At 38.1% G+C, this 12,518-nt stretch overlaps 2 protein-coding genes across 9 annotated transcripts in view; both read right to left on the reverse strand.

Moving 5' to 3' along the window:
* The window catches only part of LOC140204100 (interferon-inducible GTPase 5-like), a 628,716-nt gene that overhangs the window by 84,711 nt on the left and 531,487 nt on the right, over positions 1-12,518 (reverse strand). The window lies entirely within an intron of this gene.
* LOC140204094 (interferon-inducible GTPase 5-like) overlaps positions 905-12,518 on the reverse strand; it is a 34,486-nt gene continuing 22,872 nt past the window's right edge. For 4 of the 5 annotated variants that reach the window (XM_072270424.1, XM_072270422.1, XM_072270421.1 and 1 more), the window contains one exon: positions 906-10,565. In XM_072270424.1, coding sequence (XP_072126525.1) covers positions 9,365-10,565 — 1,201 coding nt within the window. In that variant the 3' untranslated portion in view covers positions 906-9,364. Of the gene's footprint in view, positions 10,566-12,518 lie in introns of all 5 variants that reach the window. The other variant, XM_072270426.1, reaches the window with a different exon arrangement.

The raw sequence follows: 12,518 nt of genomic DNA on the forward strand, positions 1-12,518 counted from the left end.
ACTGCACTGGTCTTGTTTCCTGCACCCGTGTTGAACTCTCCTGTTTTATCAACTTTGCCTTCAACTTCCACCTTGCTGTCAAATTCACTCGGTCCTTCCTTGACACCTCTTTCCTCCTTGATTTCTCTGTCTCCATCTCTGGAGACATTCAATCTGCAGATATAATTTATAAATCTAGTGACTCTCCCAGCTATTTTGACTATACCGCAGCTTTTCCCATAGGGTTCCCCTTGTCCTTACCTATCACCCCACAAGCCTCTGTATCGAGCATATCATTCTCTGTAATATTCACCATTTCAAATGGGTTCCTACCACTCAACACATCTTTCTATTCTGCTACACCCCACCCCATCCATAGAGCTTGGTCTCTGCATGACTTCCTTGTCCACTCATCCCTCTCCACTGATCTCCCTGCTGAAACTTATGCCTGCAAACAGGTGTGCTAAACCTGTCCCTACACCTGTTCCCTCATCACCGTTCAGGGAGGATCAGTCCTTCTAAGTGACACAACACATCACCTACGAGTCTGTCGGTGTCATCTACTGTATCCAGAGCTCTCAGTGTGGCCTCTTGTACATCGGAGAGACCTCATGTAGAATGGGAACTGCTTCATCGAGGACCTTCTCTCTGTCTATCACTAAAGGTGGTGTTTACCATTACCACCTATTTCAATTCAATTTTCCATTCCCGTTCTGAAATGCCTGCCCATGACCTCCTCTGGTGCCATAATGAGGCCACACACAGGCTGGAGGAACAAAACTATTATGTGTTGTAACTCTAAATCATAAAACTAATCAAAGAAAAACACAGGGAGACTGGGACAAACATACTCTTTGTTTTTACAATTATCGAGGCATGCACTTATGACGTATGTCATTCACGCACTATTTCATATAATCCGTAATTGATTATTAAATAAAACAAAGAATGCTTAATCAAACAATATATTTGCAATATCACCAACCTTGCTACTCAGCCACTCACATAATACACACATCCATGTACCATTTACTATATAATACAACTACTCTATAGACATCCACAGAATAGCTGGTGGATTGATGGTTGTGGAGTGTGTTGCATTACAATATGCAAGGACGAAATTGGTGAGTTTCTGACTCAAGTTTCAAAGTACATTTATTCTCAAAGAATGTATGAATCATGCAATTTTGAGATTTGTTTGCTTACAGGCAACTACAAAGTAGAAAATCCAAAGGAACCCAATGAAAAGAAAATCAGATAAAGACCTGATGTGCAGAGAGAGGGAAAAGGAAGCACAAATCATGCAAACATCAGAACTGAGCAACAATATTCTGAACTGAAGTGAGTTCTTCGCTCCAAAACCCAGAGCAGTATGCAGTAGGCCCAAAGCCTTGGTATCAGTTCATTATATTAGCGGGTACGGATCACAGCACCAGGGTAGTCTTCATAACCTCAGTACCATGGAGGGGAGTGGATATCACAGGAGATTGAGCGATTTCGGCTCTCACCTCCAATCCTGACACTTTACTTTCTAGTATATCTGAACCAGTGATTAAATTGTACAGTATCCTACCTCGTACGCTAGGACCCAGGCAAAACAGCAGCGAAAGGCTCTGGGCCTAGACCACTCTGCCTAGCAACTCGCTCAGTGCCCAGATTTCACTGCCCAGCCTAAAGCCGCTCTCAATTTCTCCAAACTGGCTTGGTGCGCAGAGCGATCCAACCTTGCATGTCAGCCCGTTGCATGGGTGTTGAACCTCCTCTGCCTCGATTTCTCCTCTTCAGATGCCTGACTGCATTGCCTAAATTCTGCAAAGTACCATCATGGTTCATCACATGAATTTGCTTTGCCTTGCTTGCCTCTTCACTGTTGGCAGTGGAAATTTACCACAGATTGCTTCAGAAAAGGGGTAATTAGCTATGTTTTTAATCAAATTCCTTGTCTTTTCTTTTTCAATCTTTTTATTAATTTCGAAGTAGAGAAACAAAACATAGCAATAATACAAATATTAGGAGAAATATTGTTACACTTAGGAAAAGTAATTGTAAAATCAAATAGTATAAGTTAACAAAGCTCCCAATCATGTAGAACTGACAACGGATAATACAAATCAAAAAAAAGCTGAAAAAAAAATCATGAAAAAGAAAAAAAAAACAAAACCAAAAAAAAACAAACCCCATCCCCAAAGAAAAACAAAATTAATCAACTAAACTAAAGACTTGGGCAAAACTAACAACTTAAAAATGGAAAAGAAGAAAACCTTAGTGTCGACGACTCTATTCCCCTCCAACAACAGTACAGAGAGATAAAACAAGTTTGGAAATGATCAAATTACATCAAGTGAAAATTCTGAATGAATGGCGTCCAAGTTTTTTCAAAATTAATGGAAAGGTCATAAACTGCACTTCTAATTTTCTCCAAATTCAAACACGCCATAGTTTGTGAAAACCAATGAAATACCTTAGGAGGGTTAATTTCTTTCCAATTCAACAAAATGGACCTTCTAGCCATTAAAGTAAGAAATGCAATCATCCTTCGTGATGAAGAGGTTAAATTATTTAAGTCTATCGTTGGTAGTCCAAAGATAGCAGGAATTGGATGAGGTTGTAAGTCTATGTTTAGGACCGTTGAAATAATATCAAGAATATCTTTCCAATATTTCTCCAACAAGGGACATGACCAAAACATGTGGGTTAAAGAAGCTATCTCGAAATGACATCTGTCACATATTGGATTAATATAAGAGTAATAACGAGATGGTTTATCTTTGGACATATGAGCCCTGTGCGCTACTTTAAACTGTATCAACCTATGCTTAGCGCTTACAGAGGATGAATTCACCAACTGAAGAATTTTTTCCTATTTTTCAGTTGGTATATTAATCTCAAGTTCTCTTTCCCAGTCAGCTTTAATTTTAATAGAAGCATCAGGACATAAATTCATAATTATATTATATATAATTGCTACTACTCTTTTCTGAGAGAGATTTAAATCTAAAATTTTTTCCAAAATGTCCATTGGATATGGGTGTGGAAAATTAGGGGAAACAGTAATTAAAAAGTTTCTAATCTGTAAATATCTAAAAAAGTGAGATCTGGGTAAATTATATTTATTAGAGAGTTGATCAAAAGACATAAAACAATTATCCAAAAATAAATCGCGAAAAGATATTATACCCTTGGTTTTCCAATCAAAGTAAGCTTGATCCATCGTGGAAGGTTGAAAAAGAAAATTTGATATAATGGGACTTGCTAGAATAAATTGATTAAACCCAAAAAATCTTCGGAATTGAAACCATATACGTAAAGTATGCTTAACTATTGGGTTATTCATTTGTTTATATAATTTAAAAGAAGTAAAAGGAAGTGAAGTTCCTAAAACCGAACCCAAAGAAAACCCTTGTAATGAATTAGATTCAAGATTTACCCAATGAGGATTTAAAGATACGTCCAAATCTCATAACCAAAATTTTAAGTATCAAATATTAATTGCCCAGTAATAAAATCTAAAATTCGGGAGGGCGAGCCCCTCCCTCCTTTTTAGATTTCTGTAGATACCTTTTACCTAACCTAAGATTTTTATTCTGCCACATATATGAGGTAATTTTTGAATCTACGTTATCAAAAAAAGATTTTGGGATGAAAATTGGAACCAATTGGAATATATGCAAAAATTTGGGCAAAATGATCATCTTAATAGCATTAATCCGACCAATCAAAGACAAAGAGATTGGCGACCATTTGGTAAATAAAAGTTTAATCTGATCAATTAAAGGTAAAAAAATGGCTTTAAATAAATCTTTATATTTTTTCGTAGTTGTTATCCCTAAATATATTAATGAATCAGTAACCAATTTAAATGGTAAATGTCCATAAGTAGGTACATGCTTATTTAAAGGGAATAATTCACTCTTATTAAGATTCAGTTTGTGACCAGAGAAGTTACTAAATTGAGCTAACAGATCTAAAATAGCAGGAATTGTCTTCTCCGGGTTAGAGATGTATAACAACAAATCATCTGCATGTAATGATAATTTATGTATTTCGTTTCCACGGGTAAGACCAACAATATTTGACGAGTCATGAATAGCAATTGCTAAAGGTTCAAGAGCAATATTGAATAGTAAAGGACTAAGAGGGCAACCTTGCCTAGTGCCACGAAAAAGACAAAAAAAAGGAGATCTATAATTATTTGTACAAACCGAGGCTACCGGGGAGTAATATAACAATTTAATCCAAGATATAAATGTCAAATTAAAATTAAATTTCTCAAGAACATTAAATAAACAAGGCCATTCAACTCTGTCAAAGGCTTTCTGAGCATCTAAAGAGATAATACATTCCGGGGTAGTAAATGAGGGGGTATAAACAATATTCATTAACCTCCTAATATTAAAGGATGAATAGCGATTTTTAATAAATCCGGTTTGATCCATAGAAATAATTTGAGGTAACACCTTCTCCAATCTAGTTGCTAGAATTTTTGAAAAAATTTTAGATTCTACATTCAGAAGAGATATCGGTCTGTATGATGCACAATCGGTAGGATCTTTATTCTTTTTACGAACTAAGGAAATAGAGGCTTCGTAAAACGATTGTGTTAATTTACCTAAACTGATTGCTTCCTTGAATATTCTAGACAACTTAGAAGAAAGAATGGAGGAAAAAACTTTTTTAAATTCCACTGTAAACCCATCCGGACCGGGTGCTTTACCGGAATTCAATGATGAGATTGCAGTTATTATTTCTTCCTCTGAAATGGAAGTTTCTAATGATAGGGACTCTTCGGTTGATAATTTCGGAAAGCTCAATTTACCTAAAAAATCATGCATGAAATTAGAATCATGAGGAAAATCAGAGTGATATAAAGAGGTATAAAATTCTTGAAAGGTTTGGTTTATCCCAACATGATCAACTGTGAAAGTATCATCTTGTTTGCGAATCTTAGTAATTTGACGTTTAACCGAATCAAATTTCAATTGGTTGGCCAGTAATTTACCCGATTTATCGTTATGAATATAAAAATCACTTCTAGTTCTCATTAATTGATTTTCGATCGAGGATGTTAATAATAAGCTATGTTCCAATAGGAGTTCAACTCTGTGTTTGTACAGCTCCTTACTAGGAGAAATAGCATATTTTTTATCGACTTCTTTAATTTTATCAACCAACAAAAATATTTCATTGTTAATACGTCTTTTCAAACCGGCCGAATAGGAAATAATCTGACCACGGATATAAGCTTTAAAGGCGTCCCAAACAGTTCCATTGGAAACTTCTTCCGTAGTATTAGTTGAAAAGAAGAAATCAATCTGCTCCTTTATAAATTTGACAAAGTCCTGATCTTGAAGGAAAATAGGGTTAAATCGCCATTGTCTGCTAGTACAAAAGGTGTCCATTAACTTGATGGAAAGTTTCATTGGAGCATGATCTGAAATAACAATACTGTCATAATTACAATCAACTACATATGGAATCAAACGAGAGTCAATCAAGAAATAATCAATTCGAGAAAAAGAACGATGAACATGTGAAAAAAAGGAGAATTCCTTATCATTTGGATGTAGAAATCTCCAAATTTCTGAAATCCCAGAATCCAACATAAAAGAGTTAATAATAGTAGCTGACTTATTCGGTAAAGTATGGATCTGTCCAACATGGGATTCAAACATAAATTAAAATTACCACCCATTATGAACATATACTCATTTAAGTCAGGAAAGGAAGTGAATAAGTGTTTAAAAAATTCAGGATAATCCACATTCGGAGCGTAAACATTAACCATAGCGACCTTTTTATTAAAAAGTACCCCAGTAATTAACAGAAATCTGCCATTAGGATCTGAAATAATGTCTTGATCAATAAATGTAATTGAGGGTCAATAAAAATTGAAATGCCTTTAATTTTGGCTTGAGCATTTGAGTGGTATTGTTGGTCCTTCCAAAACTTAAAGAAGTGTTGATTGTCCTCTTTCCTTACATGAATCTCTTGTGCAAAAATAATATGAGCATTCAGTCTTTGGAACACTTTGAAAATCTTTTTCCGTTTGATTGGATTGTTTAAACCATTTGTATTCCAAGAGACAAAATTAATAGTATGAGCCATAATTGAGAATTAACCCTTTGGTGAGTAAGGGGTTAACCATAATGTGAGCTCATGAAATCAGAAGAGGAATACATGATTAGAGAGGAACCGGAAATCTCGACACTGCGGACATCTTTGTAGTTCTGAATCAGCCCAATAGAAAAAATTAGAAAAGAAAAAGACTATCCCCTCCCCCAACCCCAAGAACCCCGAACTAAGCCAAAGAAGGCTGAAAAAAGCTCTAACTAAAACTAATTCTAACCCCATTTCTGCAGGGGGCAACTCCAAAAATATATGTTAAATATGTGACCTCCCGGACACTAATATGTGTAAAAAATAACCAGTATAATAATTAGTCTACATAGTAAAAATTACTAAAATATATGAAATTAAAAAAACTTAGTCAATGCGTATAATTAGTTATAGGCGAGTAAATAAAAAATCACTTCCAAAAGGAAAAAAAGGATTATGGGAAGAAGAAGCATAAGAACATGGCGTCCCGAAAAAAAACAAAGGAGGTTATACAAAGAGAGAGACAAGTCGCCATTTTAATTATGCAAAAACCAAAAATAGGAAACATATAACTAAAAATGATCGTCGGATCAGATCATTAATGATAACGAAAAAGGAAAAGTTAAAACAAAAGGTTAACTAAAGGAAGATGATGTTATTCACAAGAGATAAGTATTCTATATAAGTTATAGGATAACAACTATAGTAATAAACAAAGAACAAAAATCTTGGACTTATAAAAAACCTTCATCACACGGTAGTAAAAGGTTTATTTTAAAAAAAGCACCAGAAAGGAAAAAAAAAAATTGGTGCTGGAAGCACCCGACACAGATTAATAGAGGGTGTCTGTATCAGATGCGAAATTATCATCCAAAAAGCTCCGAGCAGCAGTTGTAGAATGGAAGACACGACGATTTCCATCGGGAGGAGAGATTCTGAGACGTGCAGGATACAATAGTGCTGGTTTGAGATTTTTTATATAGCATTCCGACATTAGAGGTTTAAAATTCCTTGCCTTTTGACTGACCAGTGAGCTGCCACACGTTTTGGTTGCAGATTCAGTGTTAGAATAGTGTGTTCTGCTGACATTGATCGCAGTGCAGTCTTTAGAATCTGGACAAACCTCTCCACGAAGCCATTTGTAGCTGGGTGGTGCAGTACGGATGTGCTTTGTCTTAATCAAGAGGAGTGTCCTCTTTTGTAAATTTTTTTAGGTATTTCCTTTTCCAAGTGTAAATGGGACAATCCGTCAGTATTTCCATGATTTGTCATCTTCTTGAATTAAATCTTGTAATTGTGTCCTCCAAGAATCAGAGCCCATCTTTGCATTTGTGCTACTGAAGTTAGTGGAATACCCTTCTGTGGATTGAAAATGGACACCAGTGATTGATAATCAGTAATGATGGTAAACTCTCTCCCATACAGGTAGTGGTTGTATCATTTTACTCCCCAAACCAGACTTAAGGCCTCTCTGACAATCTGTGCATTAGTTTCTCTGCAGTGATCAGGAAACGTGACACAAAGGCTATGGAGCGTTCACCTCCATCACTCATAACAGTTGACATGACTGCATCTGTACCACAAGACAAGGCACTACAGGCAAGCTTCACTGGATGATATGGATCATAATGTGTGAGTACAGCGTCTGATGTCACCATCCGTTGTTCGGCCTCTGCAAAGCCCACAGCTGAAATGCTTCCTTCCAGAAAGGTTGCAAAGATATCCTCTATCCTGAGCAGAGGGCATTGATCTACTTTCAGGACTGGGTTGGTGGTGACATTCACATCACCACAGATCCTATCAGACCCATCCTTCTTGGCTGCTGGAACTACTGCTGTTACCCATGGGCTCCACTCAACCTTGAAAATACTTATATAGTCTCCAGCTGATCTAGTTCACTGGATCTTTTATCATGGATGATATAAGGAACTAAATGGGATTTGTAACACTTTGGTGTGGCATAACTCTATCTTACTGTTGATATGTCTGAGTTTTCCAATGCCATCCTTGATCACTGCTGTGGCTTCATCCAGAATCGTTCTCAATTCATTTTCAGTTGTCTCTATGGCAGAGGATGTGGCATGCAAATGGAGGATATTTCTCCAGCCAAGTTGCAGTTGTCTCAGCCACTCACATCCCCACAATGCTGGCCCCGCTGTTTTCACCACATACAAACTCAATGTGTCTTGTTGGTTGTTGTACCTCACTGTTACAAGTGTCACTCCCACTGGAGTGATCTTTCTCCAGTATGAGTTCTTAGTTGGATGTCTGCAGGCTTCAGTTCAGTCCCTCCGAGGTGACTTTCAATCTGATTTTCTGAAATGACTGAAACAGCTGAGCCATTGTGCAATTCCATTTTAATTAATTTTCCGTTCACTTCTGGTTCATACTGCTTTTCTCTTGTCAGTTTTCACAATGTAAATCTTGTCTACCCAGTCCTGTATCACTCTCATTATTGTCAGATTTTTCATGAGCAACATGCAGATTAGTGCTCTTTGTGAAACTGCAACAACTTTTTATCATTTTGTCTTCCCTGTGCAGTCTATATACTTTTGTCTGCCGGACATGCTTTGTGACCTACTTTGTTGCATTTTCTGCATGTTTCACCTTTAAACCTGCAATTGTCTGGTGTGTGTGAGTCATTGCCACAACAGTAACACAGTTTGATTGGTCAGGCTGGTCTCTGTTCAGACACTGCAATTTTGTTCACGCTCAATTTCATTCCAGACTGCAACTCAATTGTCTCTGTCTGCTGTTGTGTCTTAGGCTGTGGTTTCATTTTGATCTAGTGATTTCAACAGCTCTTTTAAATGTGAGCTGTGCTTCAGTTAGGAGTCATTCTTAAATGGTTTCCTGAAATACCTTTCCACTACCTTTTTAATGATGTCACAATCAGACCTTTACAGATATTGAAGGGCAAACACAGCCACTAGTTTGTACACAGCGATATTGCATACACTGTGACCTTATAATATCCAAACAGTCTGACACTGGGCTAGTGATTGACAGGTGAGCATCCTTCAGACACCTGGAGATAACTTCTCAACTCCTCTTCAAATTAGGATCACATGTCATTTATGTCCACCTGTTTCATGTCTTTAACAGAGTCACACTCCCTTGGTCAGGCACAAGTCTTTCTCAGAAATGGATAAGCAATATTTCAGAAAGGAAAGCAACAAAGGGAAAGTTTTTGTGTGGAATTACGGCAGGATTTAGAGACAGGCCTGTTAAATATTTTAACCACAGCATAACATTAGCTCACTGTATTGATGTTGGTGCTGACCAGTTAATCAATGCCATATGCAACCTTCACCACCCTCTCTGCACTCTCTGTAAGGTCCTTCAGTGCATCGGTCAGTATTGTGTAGCTCATGAGAAATGATGACCCTGCTGCAAAACAGGAATGAATGGCAGGGACAGAGTAAAGACCAACTTCCAAAGGTAAACCAACAGCTATAGCACGCCTTGCCAACATTATAAGTACATCTTCATATCTTTCCCCTTGCAGGGGAGTTTTAACGACTGCCTTAAGCTTTTCCACAGGTTTATTTGTAATGTTGGCCAGTTTTTGAAGAGAAGCTTCATCCAGACCCAGACATTTACGAAAATATATTATTCCAATTTTCAATATGCTAAAGTCATCAGCAAGAGAGAGACCAGGAATGGCGGCTTCTCTCAGAGATAACGATAGCTTTGCCAACGTCCAGACATCTTTCTGCAGCATCTTGCTTTTCTGCTGAACAATCTCCACACTTCGATTTGCATAGGTTAGAACAGAGAAACTTTTCTTTATATACGGCAGATCATCTTCAAGTGTTTTATTTAACCGATTGAAATCATATCGATCCCGCTCAAAACTGGATATCAGGAAAACAGACGGGATCAGAATCCTCACTTCCCTCAACCGTCTAATGCAGTTACTCCGAATATCATCCAGCTTTTCTTCCTCATTAATTTTATTTCCTCCCCCCTTTCTCATTGAATAAAAATCTTGATCAATCTTCGTGCGGACGAAGTAGAAATCTTTCCCGAGCTGTTTAATCTCTTCAGCAAGTTTTGCATCATTTTCTTTGAAACAACCAGCTGATATTATGATGAAGAAATCGTACATTTCAAATTTCATTTTCTTGACATATTTACCAGATGGAAATTGTGTGGACCCAATCCCTGGCAGGTCCCAGTAGCAGACGTTGGAGAAAATGGGATGTGGAAATCCAGCTGGTTCCATTGTAGTTTCAGTGATCCCAACTTTAGCAGCTCCATCATCATTGTTTCGAAGTCCTCTCATGGCATTGATGAAGGCGGATTTTCCTGCACCTGTTTCTCCTGTCACTGCGATGTTAAGCTCTGTCTTATCCAGTTCTGATACATTCCGCTTCATTAGAAAATTAATCTGTTCCACTCCACCTATTTTAATGTTGGTAATCACTTTGATGAACTCTGCCATTGCGAAGACTGTGGCAACCTCAGCGTCAGCCATCTGTTGACTGAAAAGAAACATGATCATTATCATTTCTAATTATGAAAAACCTCCATTTCTTCAGATCCCCATTCTCTTGTCATCCATCTCATTTGGGACAACTTGTAGTGACCAATTACCTCAAAAATCAGCAGCTTGTTCCAACATGGGTGATAATTGCAACAAACAGGCAAACCTACAGGACCACAAACAATGCTTGTAAATTTCATGTGGATAACACCATAGATCAGGTTGCAATCTTGCTCTCTAGAACTATGAGAATTGGAAATCTATCCATACAACCTCATGATATCAGTGCAGAAGTCCTTACGTGACAGCTGTCAGTTCAACCAATATCAACTCCATCATAAATGTCCTCCCTTTCTCTACAAGATCAGATGTCAGAGATTTGATGATAATTACACAAGATTCAATTCACTTCATCATGAAAGCTAAACAAATTCATGCCTGCTGTAACAAAGTGACCCGAGGGGGGGGTGCAGTGACACTGTACTGCAAGTGGTGCAGCGGACTGACACCACCAGTGACCTGGCTTCACTCCTGGTCTCTGGTGCTGTCTGTGTGGAGTCTGCATGATCTCCTCTGACCGAGTCAATTTCCCACGGGTGATCCTGCCACACTGTGTTAGTTGTTAGGTTAATGTGCCCCTGTAAATTGCTTGTCTTGCAGGTGGTGGTGGGAAAGTTGGAAACTTGATGTGTGTGTGAGAGAGAATTTGTTAGATAGAAATAAGCAGGTGCATGGGAATGGTGGGAATGCTCAGTGGGGGCGGGGTGGAGGGCGGCAACAGAGATGAGTCTGGGTGCCATAAAGAAAAATAAAAAAAGTACAAGTAATTTGAAAACATGAAAAAGCTGTAAGACTTTCATGTCTGTGTTAAACAAAAACAAGTAACATTTGTAACAAATGTACCAGGCTGTGACCATCTCCAAACAAGGAGAGTGTAACCACCTACTCTTGACACCAATACCACACAGACTTGTCACTGTGTGCCACGTACACATCCCCTACACTGTTTCTTCTTGGCTACTCTGACAGCAACTCACAACCCCTGATCTCCACTAATAAAACAGGGCACTACTGATCAGGGACAATATCACAGCTGCTCTCAGAGGGAGTGGATAATGGGCGGCTTCTCCACCGAGCCCACAAAGGTAAAGCTCGAGGTGCAATTACTCTGATCAGATTGCATTATAAAGACCCCAGTAGTAACCAAGATATTGAGGAACAAACATGCAGGAAGATTGTCAAAAACAACAGGGTTCCTTTATTGGGTAAATGCAATTTCACCGGAATAGACTGGGGCCTTCTTTGTGCAAGAGAGTTAGACAGGGCAGAATTTGTCAGGTTCATCAAAGACAGTTTCTTTAAACAATATGTGGATATTCCAGCTAGAACAGAGGCCACTCCAGACCTGTAACTGGGAAATGTGACTGGTCAGCTGACTGACCATTAAGTGGGGGGAAATAAGAGGAAAGAGTGATTACAATACCTTAAATTCTGATAGCTTCGAATAAGTACAGATATTACAGGAAAGCATGAAATTCTCAGAGTTTCAAGCAGCAATCAGGCAGGGTTAATCAGGAATAGTTGTAGTTGAGCAAATCTGTTCTTTGTAGGGTGTTTAATGGCCAACTTCAGAGAATATGGAACTGATATGTTCTGGACAGATGGAAGGGGAAGTGTGGTAAATTAGGGGAGCATTGCAAAGAGATTATTAATTCAGTCAAGAGGGGAAAGGAACTGTACGTACAGTTTAGGAAATTAAAATAATCGAACAGAGTCCTCGAGGGATGTAAAGAAGCCAGAGAAGAACTCAAAAAGGGAATGAGGTGAGCCAGGAGAGACAATGAAAAATCCTTGGCATGTTATATTAAAGGGAATCCCAGGGCATTATATACATACATCAAGTGTAAGAAAATAACAATAGAGTATTAAACATACGCTTGGAGGTGGAGGA

Source organism: Mobula birostris, chromosome 10, assembly GCF_030028105.1.
Source record: "Mobula birostris isolate sMobBir1 chromosome 10, sMobBir1.hap1, whole genome shotgun sequence".
NCBI classification, from domain to species: domain Eukaryota; kingdom Metazoa; phylum Chordata; class Chondrichthyes; order Myliobatiformes; family Myliobatidae; genus Mobula; species Mobula birostris.